General features: G+C 37.6%; 1 protein-coding gene across 1 annotated transcript in view; it reads right to left on the bottom strand.

Moving 5' to 3' along the window:
• Positions 1-17,206, bottom strand: part of LOC124803065 (pyroglutamylated RF-amide peptide receptor-like) — a 318,321-nt gene extending 301,115 nt beyond the window's left edge. The window contains exon 1 of the mRNA XM_047264192.1: positions 17,090-17,206. Coding sequence (XP_047120148.1) covers positions 17,090-17,181 — 92 coding nt within the window. The 5' untranslated portion in view covers positions 17,182-17,206. The remainder of the gene's footprint in view (positions 1-17,089) is intronic.
• Positions 17,207-18,532: the final 1,326 nt, after the last annotated feature.

Below are 18,532 nucleotides of genomic sequence, written 5' to 3'. Positions count from 1 at the left end.
TTGTCTACCTTACGTCTGAATGTCGGTTGGTCTACGTTTGGATTGTTAAGGTCCTTTCGAATTTCGTTCAGCCAGGGTGTTGAGTTCTTGTTGTTGAGTTAACCAAAGAATTTCAATCGTTTTTTCTTAGTACCATTTTGGAAGTTTGTAATTTTTTTTTACTGTAGCCCGTAACCGTTTTGGTTATGCCCTACTCTAAAATTTTCCTAATGATGTTTCTCTCTCCTTCTTTGATTTCTTCAAGTTCGTGCTTTCTGTTATCCATCAGCGTTTCGTTTGCGTAGACGACTGTTGGTTTTATGACTGTGTTGTAGTGCCGAATTGTTGTCTGTCTTCACATGGATTTTTTTATTATAAGAGTTTTTGACGATGCTTTCTTGCCCTTTGGAGGCGATTTTGCTGTGATATTTTTTCAATGCCTATAGCTTCGATTAATCCTCCAACGTAATTAAAATATTGGATCCTGTTGATTTTCCCGTATTTCGTTATCAGTCTCGTGATTTCTGTCTTTGAACGTAAGAATTCAGATTTTTGTTGCCCTACTTCTGCACGTTCTTTAAGTGACCCAAGCTGTTTGACGGCAGTCTCTACATCCTCTGCAAGTGTAACCAGGTCGTACACACATGCGAGGTATGGTATGTAGAGGTTGTGTGTGGTAAAGCCCAGTAGGATTGGCTTCCAAAATCTACTTTTCTTGAGTTCTTTCTCCTATTCTTCCATAAAATCCTTGTATAGGACAACATTGTAGAGGACAGAAGAAAGTCCATCTGCTTGTCTCACACCAGTTTGAACGTCAAATGATTCTGAGAGTTCCACCACAAATTTTACTTTAGATTTCGTGCCAATTAGTGTTTGTTTTATAAGTTCTCGTCCCTTCTTCACTCTGGAATAGTGACAGTCTGTCTGCCGAGTCATATGCCTTTTTGAAGTCTACGAATGTCTATACTAGAGGTTTTTGTTTGAGGGCCTTTTGAGTATGTTTTCAGGTTAAAAATCTGTGCTAGACATGACTAGTTCGGTCTGAATCGTCTTTGATATTCTGCTAATTTTACTTCTAATAGCTTATGTGTGCGGTTCAAGAGAAAAGGAGATAGGATTTTGTAGGTGACAGGTAAGAGGGAGATCGCTCTGTAGCTGTTTACGTCTCATGTGTTGCCTATTTTATGTAGTGGATGGATTAGAGCACTCATTCAGTCATCCGAGATTTTTTCGGTTTGCCAAATGTTTTGAATTATTTGTGTAATTTCCTTGAGTGAGTTTGTTCCTAAATGTTTGAAGAGTTCAGCTGCAGTTCCGTCCTCCCATGATGTTTTGTTTCTTTTAACTTTCTTGATACGTGAACAAACTTCTACTTGTGTTGGTGGTGCGGAACTCCCTGTTGTAATTTCTGAATGTGTTTTTGGGAATCTCTATTTAGGATTAGGGCAATTAAGGAGGTGATATACATGTGGCTAGTTCTTGGCAATTTTCCTTATTCCTGAAGGCTAATTTACCGTTTTGTTTTGGAAAGCAGTTCTGTGGTGAGTACCCTTTGATTTGGCTTGCAAAGGTCTTGTAGAAATAGTATGTGCTGTAATTTTTTTAATTGTCTTCAGTTGCCTCCAGTTATTCACTAACAAATTTCCGTTTATTTTGTCTTATAATATTTGATGATTGTTTGCGAACTTCGAGGAACTTCGAGGAATTTCTTCTGTATTTCTACTGATTTGTGGAAACTGTAATTTTGAAATGTCTTTTTTCTTTCTTCTAGTGCATTTTCACTCTCTTCATGCCACCAAACATGTTCTGGTCGTTTGAGAATAGGGATCAGGTATTTTATTGCTTTGATGAGTTCAGTCTGCATTGTCTTCCAGTCTTCTGCAGGTTGTTCTTCCCATTTTGCTGTTATTTTAGAGTATCTCATTTGGTGTAGATCAAATGTTGGGATCACTGGTGTTTTCCTGTTGAATTTTCTTTCAGATGTGAATTTAATTTTGATTTTGGTTAAATAATGATCCGAAACGATGTTTACAACTTTTCTGCTTGCAAATCGTAAATTTCTTTTCGGTAGTCGTACGATATTGCTACATGATCGGTTTGAAAGTGTCCTAAATGATGAATTGGTGATCGCCATGTTTTTTTGTTTTTTGGGATTTTTTCGAAGTCAGGTTGACATAATTTTTAGATTGTTTTATTGGTGAAACTCAACGAGTCGTATGCCATTCTCACTGGTGAACCAGTGAGCAGCATTTACTCCCACTGTCCTCTCGTATTTGCATTCCATGCTAGTTTGGTCATGAAAATCACCGAGTGTAATTTTCAGATAATCCTTCGGAATTTGGGCCATCTGTGTTTCAAGCTCTTCCCGGAAGCTTCTGTTTTTTCGCGCTCTTTTTTATTCTCACCATTCGTTGGTGTATGTACGTTAATGAAGGTGTAGTTTTTGTTTGTGTCTTTGATTCTTCAGGTCATAAGTCGGTTGTTGATGGGTTTCACATTTCTGTACTGAATCCAAAAATTTTTGTGTACAATGAAGGCCTTGCCAAATAGCGCTGCTCCATTGCCAATGTTCTTATTTGACTCACCTTTGAAGATCCTGTAATTATTGCAGTCTATCGTTTCGGAATCCGTGAAGAATGTTCCTTGTAGGGCGAGGATTTGGATTTTCTTCTTCCTGTTATGTTATGCGATCATGTAGATTTCCTGCTCGAATGAGTGGCCGAATTTTGAAAGTGCCAAAATGGGCATTTGTGGGAGTTTACTAGACCACTACGACTTGCTCTCTCGTTTAAGTCCAAGCTCCCCAGAGTCCAAATGTTTGGTTGCCACTTTTGGATTGAGTCGATCGCCCGTCTGGGGTAATTCTGACTTACTTGTGCGAGTCATGTTTGCTTATCATCAGTTTTCTACCTTCTAACAGTGGTATTTATTTACTGTTCATTTGTATTTTATTTAATAGTTCTGATTATTTTGTTAATTCACCAATGCATAAAATACTTAGCTGCAGGTCACAAATAAAGGATATTAAATGTAGTGAATTAGTTGCGCCGGCCGTTGTGGCCAAGCGGTTGTAGGTGCTTCAGTCTGGAACCGCGCGACTGCTACGGTCGCAGGTTTGAATCCTGCCTCGGGCATGGATTTGTGTGATGTTCTTAGGTTAGTTAGGTTTAAGTAGTTCTAAGTTCTAGGGGACTGATGACGTCAGAAATTAAGTCCCATAGAGCTCAGAGCCATTAGAACCATTTTTTCGAATTAGCTGCTGGGCATGAAAGCAGAAGTGTGCGGCTCGTCCCTATGACATTTTCGAGGCATCCTTTTTAAATAGAGCCGTATGTAGGCCACTGATCTGACTTTCGAGTAACCGTAGGTAAAATGACATTTTCGGTTTTGGTTGTTCACGGAACAGAATGGTCTGCAAAGGAAATAAATTCTTTTCGTTACTATTTAGTTAATTATTTGTTATTTTTGGATACATGAAATAGATTTCACGTTACTGCCCATTGTCGGCGCTAATGGCAAAGATTTTATTGAGCTGTTTGTTTATATTCGAACAGTGCATCATGGGACCAGGAGACACAGCAATTAACTTTCCTAACATTAAGTTTACACTGGAGACTTAAGAACGGAAGTGAGTTTCGCATGATGTATTACTGCCAAATAAAACAGATCGAGGAATATTGAATCATACATATAAATAACTGATACAGTAAAGAACATACAAAGAACCGCTACACTGGCGTCTGTGGGCGAGATCTGCTTCCTCCTATCGCTCCGTACTGTCGTTTTCTGCTTTCTCCTTGCTGGCCCACAAGTAAGTGCTCTTTCAGGCAGCGATCTCGTTAATCGCAAACGGTAGAAGTCTTGTCACCTTAGGGCACACATTGGAACACTGCCAACCATGGCACAACGTCTTTGGAGAAATAACGATTACCGTACATCACAAAGCATACGTGGAAGTCACATCTGTTTAATTGTTGTTTGTTGTTGCCAGATCGATACGTGATAGCGTGATATCACCCAGACGGGTCTGAACGAAGAGAAACGAAAAGAAAAAAACAGAGCTGTCGAATCATCATTTTCAAGTTTTGCAGAAGTTTCTGTAGTATCCGTTATATTTAAATTAAAGACTTCTTTCCTCTGCGAACAGAAACTCTACATTGTGCAAACACAACAAGTTCCCTGAGTCAAAATTTACTCGCTGTTCATTGTTCCAAGCCACAGTGCGAGTAATTCTTTTTAATTCAGTTTTATTTCGCTAGTGCTACCAAAGTAAACGCGAGCAATAACAGGCACAGCGACATTACACAGCCGTCATAATTTATCCTGCAGCGACACCGAGCGCAACAGTTTTGCTCTGTTGAGTTAATTACGCTGTCAGCAACCTTTATGTTTTAACCTTTAATTAACTGCTGTCACAAAGCTACGTTTTCTCGTATTTCGAACAGTCGTAAATATGCAAGTTAGTGGAGAAAGAGATCCCTCTCTGATACGGGATGGCAGTTTCCGAGTGCTGTGCAGAAGCAAGTTCTGAACTTATGATGCAAATACTGGAAACATTTAAATGGGTCTTCTGGTTGATATTTAAGAGAAATTCGTTATTCCGGTATAACAATTAAACAGTATTCACAGAGTAGAACACAACCAGGGTAGGTCAACGCAGGAGTAATTCACCACGATGCTGGTAGCTGAGCTTTGTAGCTGTGGACTAGATTAGCTAAAGAAATTCAACAATCAGCCAGTTTTTCCATGAAAGGAATAGAAACAGTATTTTTTTAAGTATTTCTTCGAACAAGAGCAAAAGATTGGAACAAAAGAGTTGTTTCAAAAATTATATTCTATGCTGATTAAACGCCGAACCAAAGTTTTGCTCACAAGGGAACCTCCCCATCGCACCCGCCTCAGATTTAGTTATAAGTTGGCACAGTGGATAGCCCTTGGAAAACTGAACACAGATCAATCGAGAAAACAGGAAGAAGTTGTGTGGAACTATGAAAAAAATAAGCAAAATATGCAAACTGACTAGTCCATGTGCAACATAGGCAACATCAAGGAGAATGTGAGCTCAGGAGCGCCGTGGTCCCGTGGTTAACGTGAGCAACTGTGGAAGAGAGGTCCTTGGTTCAAGTCTTCCCTCGAGTAAAAAGTTTAAATTTTTATTTTCAGACAATTAACGTGTGTCAATTATCAAAGTTCAAGCACTCACACATAATCAACTTCGCTCTCCAAAATTCCAGAACAATTCATATTTGCTTGGACATATGCAGGATTTGACGGTCTACACACGGAAAAAATTGGAAAACGTTAAAAACGTTTGTTTTGACAGAGCACAGGGAACACTGTGCGACTGTGAAACCGTTGCATTCATTTGTTGCAGTTTATGCGACAAACTCTTAAGTTTTCATCACGTCTTTGGGAGTGATTATCAAATCCACAAGAAAACATAAATCGGGCAAGGTAGAATAATCTTTTTACCCATTCGCCAAGTGTACAAGTTAGGTGGGTCGACAACATATTCCTGTCATGTGACGCACATGACGTCACCAGTGTTGTATAGAATATATCAGACGTGTTTTCCTGTGGAGGAATCGGTTGACCTATGACCTTGCGATCAAATGTTTTCGGTTCCCATTGGAGAGGCACAACCTTTCGTCTATTAATCGCACGGTTTTGCGGTGCGGTCGCAAGACACAGATACTAAACTTATTACAGTGAACAGAGACGTCAATGAACGAACGGACTGATCATAACTTTGCGAAAATAAATAAAGTAAACTTCTCACGCGAGGGAAGACTTGAGCCAAGGACCTCTTGTTCTACAGTTGCTCACGCTGACCACGGGACCACGGCGCTCCTGAACTGAAACTATCATTGATGTTGCCTATCTCGCGCATGGACTACTCAGTTTGTATATTTTGGTTATTTTTTCCATAGTTCCACACAACTTCTTCCTGTTTTCTCGATTGATCTGTGTTCACTTTTTAAAGGCCTGTCCACTGTGCCAACTTATAACCAAATCTGAGGTGGGTGCGATGGGTAGGTTCCCTTGTCAGTAGCGTGTTGGTCCACCTTTTTAACGCAATACGGCATAGATTCCGCATGGCATGAGTTCGACAAGTCCTTGACAATTTTCCTTCAGTATGTAGCACCATATGTGTACACGCAACTCACGCAATTTCCGTAATTTACGGGTCGATGGTCTGTGGGTGCGGATGGCACCCGATAACACTCCATCAGGTTCGGATCAGGTGAATTTGCTGGTGAAGACATCAACTGAATTCACTGTTATCCTCCTGAAACCACTGTGGCACGTGTCTGTCCTTGCGACACGAATAGATGTCCTGCTGGAAGAGGCCATTGCCGACGGGGAAGTCATGAAGTAGGGAAGGGCGCAGTTATGTTCACTTAGCCAACGGCTGTCACGCTGCATTTGATTACTACTGCGGTTCCCATGGAAGTACAGGTGAAAGTCGTCCGAAGAATAGCGCTGAAGCCACCGACTTGCATCCGTTACGTGGAGCGTGTTTCGAGCAGTCGTCGGTCTGCGTAATGGCGCACACAGCCAAAAATGCCAGCCGCAAGGAATTAGGACAGTTGCGCACATGGTTCCAACTGAAATAAAATGAGACCAACGCAGACGTATGCTGTAATACAAAAGCCTTATTCAAAATGCAACCCCCTCTCACATTTTACAAGAATACATATGAACTGTATTTCTAACCGTATAGCCGCGCGGGATTAGCCGAGCGGTCTAGGGCGCTGCAGTCATGAACTGTGCGGCTGGTCCCGGCGGAGGTTCGAGACCTCCGTCGGGCATGGGTGTGTGTGTTTGTCCTTAGGATAGTTTAGGTTATGTCGTGTGTAAGCTTAGGGACTGCTGACCTTAGCAGGTAAGTCCCATAAGGTTTCACACACATTTGAACATTTTGAAATATTTCATAGATCTTAATATAAATATATTTAGTTTTATCGATACAGTATTCCTGCTTGTTTCGTTCTCTTACACATCCCTTTCTCTAACCTCATTGAATAGTTCCCAAAATTTATTTAATCTAAAATCGAGCATAATGTATTTGTTTGGAAAAAAATAAAACTGTGATAGAAGGGGAAAACTACAAGAATTAGTTTATTCACTGTGTTTCCCGTAAACAGTCAGACACTTATTGCAGAATTATGGAGTACAGATAACACAGGATGGGTGAAACAGAACTATCGTGGAAAATACACCGCCTTACAAAAAAGTTAAGCAAATAGAAAGGGCATTAACGGATGTCAATGTCACTTTGTATACGCACACACCATCGATGTGTACGTACTTGATTAGAGTTGCAATTCATTGTGGCAAGCAGAGTGGCCACCAGAGTGCAGTTGTGTTGTCGATACTTCGTGTTGTTTCCAGTAATGGCAGGGTAAATAATGGTGTGAAATGAGTCAGATGGTAAGCCATGACTGTGAAAGAGGTGTAGGTGGAGTGCACTCGTGTTAGACAGCGGTATCACCAAGTGACATTGTAAGGGACTCACTACGAGACTCCAGTTGGCTGGCTGGTCGAGTCGTGAAGTTTGTGGAGCATTCTGATATGACAGTGGCCTAATACTGGACAGAATCATAATGTGACAGCATTACCTGCCATCCCGCGCCATTGGTCGGAGACAAACTGCAACCGACAAGGGAATTACTGTCGCAAGTGTAGGCTCCCTTTACCACCACAATATAGAGGGCTGCGACCACAAGGCATGGACTCTGGCTAAATGGCGTTGAGCCGTAGTGCGCCTTTTCTGCCGCACCAGCTCTTTGGGACGACTATCGATTACCCGGCTGTACTACGATCTTTGCCCCTGTTGTGATCTGGCGGCGGGTATCTGCGGTCGGAGAGGTGGTCGTCAGACTCACTACGAGGCGCTAGGACGTGCTTGAGGGGACGAAGGAGCAAACCACGCGGGCTCGGCCAGCAGCGGCGCGGCAGGTCTACCTTGCAGGACGGTCGCGAGTTTGTGGCGGACCTGCCTGATGTCAACTCCAGGCGCTGCTCGTCGCCTTGCTTTGGTGCCTGTTCTCTCGGAGAGACCCATCCCTCGAGACAATCTCGAACAACGCTCTCCATCGAAGGTGTAAGTGGTTTTGGTGCCTTCGTTTCGTGGAACCATTAGGGTTGTAGCGACTGCCACTTGTTGGTTGGTTGCCCTGATGTGTGTGTTGCTGAAGTAAGAGCAGCTGGCAAGGTGTGTGATCGCATGGAGACAAGTAGTCACTACTAACTTTAAGGAAATCAGCGTCCCCAAAAAATGTAGTAACTGTAAGGTATTGAAGATATTAAGTCATAGTCTACTAGTAATTTTCTGCATACCAAGCTTACACAATTGGCAGTTACATTGCAGACCTATGCAACGAAATTAAAGTGCACAAAACCTAGTTTTGTTGTGAATAACGTGATATTATCTTGAAATTATTTCTACTTCATCTTTGTACACATTGTCGGCCCTAATCAGATGTGCAAATATTGTTTGGCAAACTATGAGAGTGTAAAAGTCATATACTATTTTAGAGCATTGGATTTGTGTACAAGTCTTAGTTTAAATATTTTACAGCATTGATATTGCTGCCAAATTGAAGTCGTTTATATTGATAGCACTTTTTTTTAAACTTATATTGTTGTTCATTGATATCTTAGCTTATATTAACTGATATTTGCTTGGTGTTTACCGTGTTTTCTGTGGTCTGTTTGTGTCCCAGTTTTCCGCGAGTTGGGGTGTGTAGGAGCGGCGCCACGTTCCGCTTCAGTGCACAGAAGTTGTCATGTGTCGTCTAATGGGAAGTGACTCCCGGTTGGGCCCTGGCGTTTAGGTGTTGTTTTGGACAGATGGTGAGCTGCTTCCGGCATTTTAAGTCAAGTCACCTTTTGCCCCGGGCAGCCTTGCGTCACTGCCCATTTGATAAACATTTAACATCTCTCATGAATATTTAATAAAAAAATTAAATTTGGTTGCCTATGAATTATATTAAGTGTAACGTATTGTGCTGGTTGTGTTATTGCTCAAAAATATTTTAATCTGAGCCTCATTACTAAATTACTTCAGAATGTAATTTATTGTTCAATAAGTAACTCTAATTTGCTGCTCGCTTGAGAAGGAAGCTGTCATTCTGGATATTGTCTTTAAGATGGCCACTTGTTGATTGTATGTTACCTGTTTTATAAATGTGGTCTTGAATAAATTGTTAATTTAGTGATCTGGTAGTTGTTGTGTTTAAGCAGTGACATTATAGGGGCCTTCACCTTCCATGCTAATCCCGACTTTCTAAGTCACAAGCGCTGCATTGTGCTGAGTGACGAATCGTAGTTTTGTACTACCCCAGATGATCATCATAGGCGATAACCTAGGAACAAGTTCCATTCTTCCAATTTTTTTGGAGGTGTTCAGTGGTGTTACGTCTAGCGCCATGGTGGGGGGAGGGGACCGGAGGGGGGCACAACTTTATAATACGGACTTCCTGTGTCCTCATGTGTAACAGTACTGTGGTGAATTTTGTAACTGGTAATACTCGTCCATTCATGGCACATCTTTCTATGAATTGTCTGTATAATGTAGGCACTACTATAGCCAGCAAGATCCGCAAAATGGTCCCTAACGAAGTATGATTTCAACACAGTGCCAGTATCCGGGATATCAAGGACCAGTTACAATTGTTGTGGGTCAGGAAGCCTCAGGAGAGCATGGCACAGCCTTGAGAAACTCTTCCCAACCAGATCAGATTTCAAATCCAGGTCAGAGGGGGTGCTCCCTCATATTGATAATTGGCCTCTTACAGCCAAATTCTTTCTAAATTTGACTGTACTTTATAATCACTTAAATAACGTCAAATACTCTATCAGTGTGTCAAATTTAAATTTTGATAGTTCGCCCTTTCTCGGTGCTTCATTTTTTTTCTGCCATGTATGTCATGCACCTTAAAACTGGCAACCAAACGTACATCTGCACCTGGATGTGTCTGCTGGAAGATGGCCTGTCCAACTTAAGATATTAATGGAACTGATCCATGGTCCTGTTTACGTTTCGTAGCAACTGATACACTTTTAGAATTAGACCAATAAACAGGAGAAACATCTTTTCAGAAATTACATAGATTTTGCTATCTCTGAGCTCAAGTAGTAAACCTTTATTCAAACGATCAATCAAACATGATTATGTTCATATTTCCAATTCAGTTAGACATTGTTATTATTTGTGAAGTTATTGCTATTATTTTTATTTTCATAATTAATTTGAAAACATGTTTAAAAAGAAACAGCAAACTCTCTGGAAGTAAAATTGATGTGCTGTAAGATCACTGAGCTCACACTGCCCATTTTATCTTTGTTCTTCTTGCAGTAGGTCATGGGGTGTGTCACGGAGATGTCATGTCTGTTTTGCACTTTACTGGATATTATTTGTTGTCTTGTGAGAGACTGGTCTGAACATCGCGATTGTTTAATTTGTGGCAAGAAACAATGTGTTCAAGATAAAACGCCAACAAATGCTCATTTTGAAGTACTTGCTTTTTTACATTAAAACTTTACCTGCAGCACCCACGAAATGTATATCAGTGGACACTGAGCAGCCAACAGAAACCGACCATCTCCTCCGAATGCAAATATATTTTGTTGACGCCGACCTACATCGAGAGAAACGATAACCATAAAGGGAAATCAGAGCTCATACGGATAGATATAGGTGTTCGTTTTTCCATCGCATTGTTCGAGATCGGAATAATAGAGAATTATTGTGAAGTTGTTTCGATGAACCCTCTGCACTTAAATGTGATTTGCAGAATATCCATGTAGATGTAGATAACGTCAGAATACAATGGACGAAAACAATAAGTATTGGCAGAATCGTCAATTTAACTTTTTTTATGAAAATAATTTTTAAATTCTACCTGTGCTCGAAATCCACTGCCATTGAGACAGCAAATTACACAAACATACCCAAAGTATCTATCTGCAATGTTTATTTTATCGAAACCAAATATTTTAATATGTACTGAAATAATATCCATTTTGCAGGAACAAAATAAACAAGACTGTGGATACTCGTAAAACGTGACTCCAAAAAGAAGACATGTACTGGACAATAAGAATGACTGGCACTGTCGATGGTGGCAGCAGATGAACGTGTGAAAGTCAAGAAAAAAGGTTTTAGTTTTTATTTTCTTCTGTTTGTAAATGAAGGATGGTTATAGAAAATTAAACGATTATATTATATTATTCCTGGGTCAAACGGTGAAACCAGCCTTTAAAGATATTCGACAGCTGAGAAATGAGGAATGCTTTAATAGCTTTTGATCAATCTCAAATTAAGCATTTCGAGACCAGAAGATCGAAATTTTAGAAATGAGGAATACCTTAAAAACTTTTGATAAACCACAAAATGAATGTTTCCAAACTACTGGACAATCACTGACAAAAGGTAATTAATTGCTAAAAGAGCCAATAGATAAAATTATAAAACAAAGTGATAAAGAGTGGAACATGTGTCAGAATCTAAAAGTGTAGCGCAGAGATCGATAGACTGGTTGTAGAGTGAAAAGGTGGAATATATGCTGAAAATTTAGCATTTGAAAGTCTTAATGGAAAGACAGATAATTTTATTGCAACATTATATGCAGAGAATAAAACTGTAACTAATCCCTCTAATGTAGTGGAAAACATTAATGTTTTTACGGTCGCAGGTTCGAATCCTGCCTCGAGCATGGATGTGTGTGATGTCCTTAGGTTAGTTAGGTTTAAGTAGTGCTAAGTTCTAGGGGACTGATGACCACAGCTGTTAAGTCCCATAGTGCTCAGAGCCAGCCAACATTAATGTTTTGAGTGAAGGAGTGAATATGGTAAGTAAAAGTAGATGTTCCTGGTGTTCAGAGAAATTGTTTTCCTGCTGTAAAAGATAAATCATTACCTTAGATGGCTAGGGCAAATGAAGTTTTTACGTCAGTAGCTAAAAACCATGTATGGGAAGTATGTCCTGAAATTTTCAATAGTCTGTGTTTTCCCAAAACTTACTGCAGTTCTGTAATTAATTATGGCTTAGATTGTTCAATGTACCAAAATCAATTTTGTAGTCAGTTTAGAAATAGAAGCATACACGTTTGTAGTAATGCTGTGAATAACCTAATATTTGCAACACCAAACTGTGATGTACAATTTTATAAATGTTACATGCAAATTATACTGCAATATATCTTTCTATGTTTATTACCTGTTTAGCCTTAGTCATCAGTAAAGAGCGCAAAGCAAAGCGCGCCTATTGTATCCAGGAAGGGGCTTCCACTCTGTTGTACCATCAGTTTTGTTGGCATTGAGAAACAGAAGGTGTGCATATAACTTACTGCTGTTAACATATAATAAAATGTAGATATACTTTGAGACCAAGTTATTGGTAGAAACCTTTCTGAAAAAAATGCTAATAAAATCTGTAACGAAACAATACTGAAAAACGTAGTTCTGCTGAGACTATTGCCTACGGATTTTACGCCAGTTCTGTGGGATGGAAATGTTTGTGTGCTCATTGCGTTGAAAGAAAGTTGAGAAAATACACATATTTTAAAAGCAGACACATAATTGCCCGTTAGCACACAAAAGTACTGTATATTTCACGACGTTTATACTCCTGTAACAACAGAAGCAGATACCATTGTTAGTAACAGTGTAGATTGTTGATCATAAATTATACAATAGTGCCATCGATACAGCTAATTTACACAGACTATCTACTACTGTTGAAAATGGTCGTAACTGAGATGTCACTTATTGAGAGAAAAAGGGTAACAGTTATTTGTAAAAGTAGAGCTATGTATGTAACATGAAAGTTTTATAGGTTCTGTGCGACAGAAAATTTTAACTAAGGTAAATGGTAAATACAAAAGTAAAGTACCAATGTTTGTGGTAACTAAGGAATTAAGACACCTTGTGAGAAAATAATTGGCAACTCTGAAGGAGAGTAATACATACAAGCTTCTATTAATGAGACAACAAGGTATTTTCTTGCTTTATTTAACATGTAATGTGGACTTGGAATTTTTTGTTATATTGATAGTGTTAGGATTTACATTACACACCTAATAATTTTTGTAACGAGTGTCTGAAAAAATTGTTGCCATATCTTGTTTCAGCTAATTAGTGACTTTGTAGTTTTCAAATATGTGATGTTCTTATGTCCTATTTAGCTACACTCCACGATTTTCAAGTTAATTTATCTAGTAACCTAAATGCATTTGGGATGATTCATAAATTGTGGTCATTATTGAAAATATTATGGAGAGACAGAGAGCCGGTTTGGTTTCTACTGGCATGCTAAAATAAAAAAAATGATAATTGCAAGAACATGAAAGTTGTTAAAGATAATATGAACATGAAAGTTATTAAAGATAATATTCAAAGCAGAGATTTGATTGAAAGTTTCAGTCATGAGTAACATATACTTCCAATCGTTTCACATATAATGTGAAGTATTTATTAGTCATGTCGAAAACACAGGTTAATGAAAAATTGGAGTGATTAACATAATATAAATCTAATGAAAAAGAAACTACTACTGCATGGTATTGTCCTTCTATGCGTGTTGTAGGTTATGTCGAGATTAGACTTAAGTGTTGCTGGAATTGTTATCTGTAGTAAGCTGCTGAGGAGCTGAATGTTCCTATACTACTGTCATCATGTTTCTGTAAGATGGATTTACTGCTTTTGACGAAGCTTCAATCGACTTCTAAAGGAACAAGAACAAAAGATGAGAGAAGATGATTCATGACAAATGTGTGGGGCTTTCTGGTGATCATGTTAGTAATTATATTAAAGAGAATTATGATGTAGAATTAAGAAGCAATTAGGTAGGGACATAGTGTCATGTATGGTAGTAAATTATGTTTATGAAATCATGTAGTATGACATAATGAAGAAGTATTTGAAATTGGAATTGGGGAAAGTGGTTAATTACAAGCCTAAGCAAAAGATAAGTCTTAAGATTTGATGATAATACATATACACAAGTGCAAAAGTATGTGGAATAACTGAAATTTAATCGCTATCAAATGAAAAGGTATGTTATAGTTACATACATGCTAACTTATGTCATAGCAGCAGAGAAGAAACCAACTTTAAAATGCATAATTGTAATGTACAATGAGATAATAAAAGAAACGAGAGGTCAGTATTGTTTGACATATCAGAATTAAAATTTAAATATAAAATATATGTTCTACAAGGGACAAAGGGCTCTACACTGTAAATAAACAGAATGTGCATAAATTTAATTGTTTTTGATGGAACATTTTTTATGTAATATAAACATGAGTGTGCTATATCCTGTCTGCCTGTCTAGATGCTAAGATTGTATTGAGGGTAAATTTTGTCTCTTTTTGAAAGCTACTATGCAACTTTTAAACGAGTGCTGTGTTTGGTTGTAAAAGTTCTTTAAAGATTTTTCATTAGATATGCTTCACAGTTTATCCTGTACAGTTCAATGGAAATATATGTAGATGTAATGTAATGCAGTTTTCAACATTATTGTGCTTTCTTAACTACTTTTTTGATACATCTGAAACACAGTATACTAGTTTTGAATGAATTTTGAGCCATGCACTTTTTAACCAGTAAACATTTTGGAGAAATGATGTCATTAAATATATTTGTGTATGTCTAGGCTGTCTTGTTTAATGAAAGTATATGTATATATGGAAACTGTTGTACCACCGTTACAGAAATTTGAGTTTGTTCATAAATATATTTAATGAAGGAAGGGTCAGCCTTAGTAGGCACTGTTGTCACATACTAGGTCATAAGTTAGAATTTAAACTATTATAGAAAAACTGAAATATTTTCTCATCTCATATTGTGAGTAAAAGCTTTTAAGATTAAGTTCCATGTTTATGAACATCTTCTGAGTAATTGTACCATCAATGTTCTGCAATGGCTAACATTTAAGGACAAAACAGTTTTTCAGATCATATGGATAAGGCAAGCTTTGGAAATCGTAAAGAGTGTGAGCTAAAAGTAATTCTGTGAGACAACTTACTAAATGATAACAATATTTTAAGTGATTGTGAATCTGTACTGCAATTGATTTTGGATACACAATGACGAGAATATTTTTTACAATAGGTCAGGTTCTGATCAATGCTATGATATTATGTTGATGTAGGATCATTGTGAGATGTTCAGGAAATGTGGTAGCAGAGATGATATGCAAATAATGATTTTTGGTGATGTAATAATGATGATACTGTTGGTGTTGATAATTTTGTTGATGGTGTATTATTTGAAGGTGGTGAAGCTTAGGGACATGTATTGTCTGATGTTCATTAATATCAAAGGGTATATGTTTGTGTCTGGAAATACGCTGACTGTTCATCACATGGTTATTATAGTTCTGACAGCTGAGAGAAAAGTAAATTAATGCCATCTAAGGAACTCTTTGATAAAGCATATCTTCCCATAACAGAGATAGTGAAACTAGTAGAAGAGTTAGTTTGGGAACATATCTGTAACATTATCATGTTGCTGATTACTAATTTATACCACCAGAATGGTGATATGTTTTTACAGAAATTTTTCAGTTATGTAATTTGAGCTAATTAATATAGTGCGCTTATAATATATTTTATTGGTTTTAAAGACCCATAAAAATTATAACATGTATGTGAATTCTGTTCAAATTAATTTCTTTCTGGTCCAATGAAAATTCATGTGCATGAGCTTAAATGTATTTGACATTGGTCGGCCTCTCAGTGGATATACTTCATTTTCCTTTTATAGTACTAGTAATCACTCCATCACTGAAATTAAACTTTTGCTATCTTGTTGATAGCATATATACTGTAAAGAGCAAAGTTAGAAGCACATTTTATTCAATATGCAAACTCAGATTTATGTTCATCATGGTAATTATATCTTACACACATTACATACACTTCACTTTCACAAAACTGTTTCCAAAATTTAATTATTTTTACATTTTTTCAAAATTTGCATTTTCTGCGGTTTCATTTCTTTGGTGTCAAAACTCCACTAGCATTTTCATGCTTGCAAAATTCTTGGCTGCTGTTTTAATGGAACTGATCAATAGTACTATTTTAATTTTTTTTAACATACTGATACATTTTCAGAATTAAATCACACAACAAATAAAACATTTTCTGTGAAATTAAGTAAATTTCAGTTTTTGAATGATCGAATATTAAAACATTCTTCTATTCCTGTCCAAACATAAACTAATTACATTCAAAATTGTCGATCAAACATAATTATTTTTCACATTTCCAATTTAATCTCAATTTGAAGTTACATTTGAATTTACTGTCAATATTTCTGTTTTAGTAATTAATTTTGAATGCATTTGTGAAATGAAATGGTAAACTCTTTGGAAGTAAAACCAAAATGTTTTAAGGTCACTGTGCAGACATTACCTGTTTTACCTCTGCTCTTCTTATCGTTGTCCATTGGATGTATTTACAAGAGTTCGTATCTGACTTGTACTGTACTAGATGTGACACATTTTATTGTGAACGACTGGTGTTCATGGCATGTCTTATGGTTAGGTAATGTCTGTTCTGTACTTTAATGTACAATAATGAGTGTGGCATGTTTTATTGTGAATGACTGGTGTGACTATCAAAATTGTTTGTTTGTGAAAAGAAGAGAAAAGACTAAAATTTCTGTGTCGGAGATAAAACGTACACAAATGGTCATTTCTAAACATATATTTATCAAATAACACTTACCTTTAGCGTGCAGGAAATTTGTATCAGTGGACATTGACCAGCAAAGAAGATGTCAAAATACAATGAATGATAACAATAACTTAAGTAATTAGAAAAATCATCTTATTATTTCTTTTAAAAATTTGTTTTAACTTCAGATAGTGCTCAAATTACGCTGCCAGCGAGACTCCTAATCACGCAGACATATCCAAAAGTATTTACCTGCAAAGTTTGTAGTACTGAAATCAATTATTTTAGCTCTGAGTGCAGGGATGATGTTGGAGATCTGTGGTGCTAATTTCATTTTGGTTTCATGCATTCTACTTTGTGGTGCCATTGTCACAAAAATCTATTCAGATGTATTATGGACAAGTGTTTATGACACTTACCTCTCGATGCTCATAGCAGTGAGTGTGAGCACGGAGCAGACGAAGGAGACGCTCTGCATGTAGTGCACCATCTTGCACAGGAAGGCACCCATCGTCCACGTGTACGAGAACAGCTTCGCCACCTGTGCACATGACGACACACGTTACAAGAAAGTTCACACGAAACTGAATACACTTAGCAAAGTGTAACTAAGCGAGCAGAAAGTCGTAATTTGAAACCTATCAGTATTGCAAGTATGTTATTCAATGCGACAATGAAGTTGAAAATTTGAGCTGGTCTAGATTTAGAGCCGGGATCTTCTAGTGATAACTGGTGATTGCGTGTCCATGACTCCGCAAGAGTTGCCCACTGCATCTCCTCAAATTTTCAAGGTCACTGACATTTCTCTCCAATTTTCAACGAACAGCTCAACTACAGATTCTCTCAAAGGCTACGCGTATCAAAGGTACTGGAGGGCTGGATTTGATAGAGGAGGCGAGCTTTAACTATAACCAAGGACGTTAAAATCGTGAAAGCATAATTTTTGTAGTCTGGTTTTGAGGACAATACGATGTTTTCTATTGTAAAGTAGGTAAATGGAAGGTTTCCTCTTTTTATTATACAATTTGTTTATTTTTTAACTTTTACGTAAGTTACTGTGAAATAATTCTTAATTATGTGTGAAGTAGTTCACAAATTCAAATTCTTTTAGAATTTTGTACATAAAGAAACACAGAAAGATACTGTACATATTTTATATTTTGGCCATAATTCTCTTCACGCACAACTATCTTTTTTGCTTGTTACATGTTATCAAAAGCTCGAACTCATTAATGAGGACAGTCGTATATGGACCCCTGGCACATTTTGGGCTTACTGTAATTAACATTTACTTCCTCTGTTCATTAAGAAGCTCATGGGCACTAGAGGAAAACACTTTAATTCACTGTTTGACAGAGACTGGGGTATGATTCACTGAACCATATCTCTTCATGCATTTGGCCAACATACATATTTAAAAATTTCGTTAATGACAGTAGAGAATAGTTTCAGTGGCATGACATTTCCTTTCCTCACTCTTCTTCAATAAATGAAATTTCTCCTTATTGTGATGAAGGCGCAGGGAAGATGTGGCACTGAGTTATATGTATTTCAATGTCCTGACGCACGTTCACTTATTGACTCATTTCTCATGGGTTGGTAGTGAATATCAATTACTAAACCCGTGAAAAAATTTTATTTCATAAACACTGTTCACGATATGAATCTGTTTGATTACTACAGCATAAACGTAATGCGGCGAAACACGTACCTCATTAGAAGGTAACGTCAGAGAACTGAGCTTCAAAGTTCCCTCGCAATATATGAAATTGATTTTAAATAGCACCACGTAGAGAAATATAGAGGCAAAATTTTATGATCTTTCCATTTACTATTCACGAGATTTTTACCGGTGGGTCCCT

The sequence above is a fragment of the Schistocerca piceifrons genome, chromosome 6 (assembly GCF_021461385.2).
Source record: "Schistocerca piceifrons isolate TAMUIC-IGC-003096 chromosome 6, iqSchPice1.1, whole genome shotgun sequence".
NCBI lineage: Eukaryota > Metazoa > Arthropoda > Insecta > Orthoptera > Acrididae > Schistocerca > Schistocerca piceifrons.
Note: the sequence above shows the minus strand (reverse complement) of the source record. Positions and strands in the feature narration are given on the sequence as shown.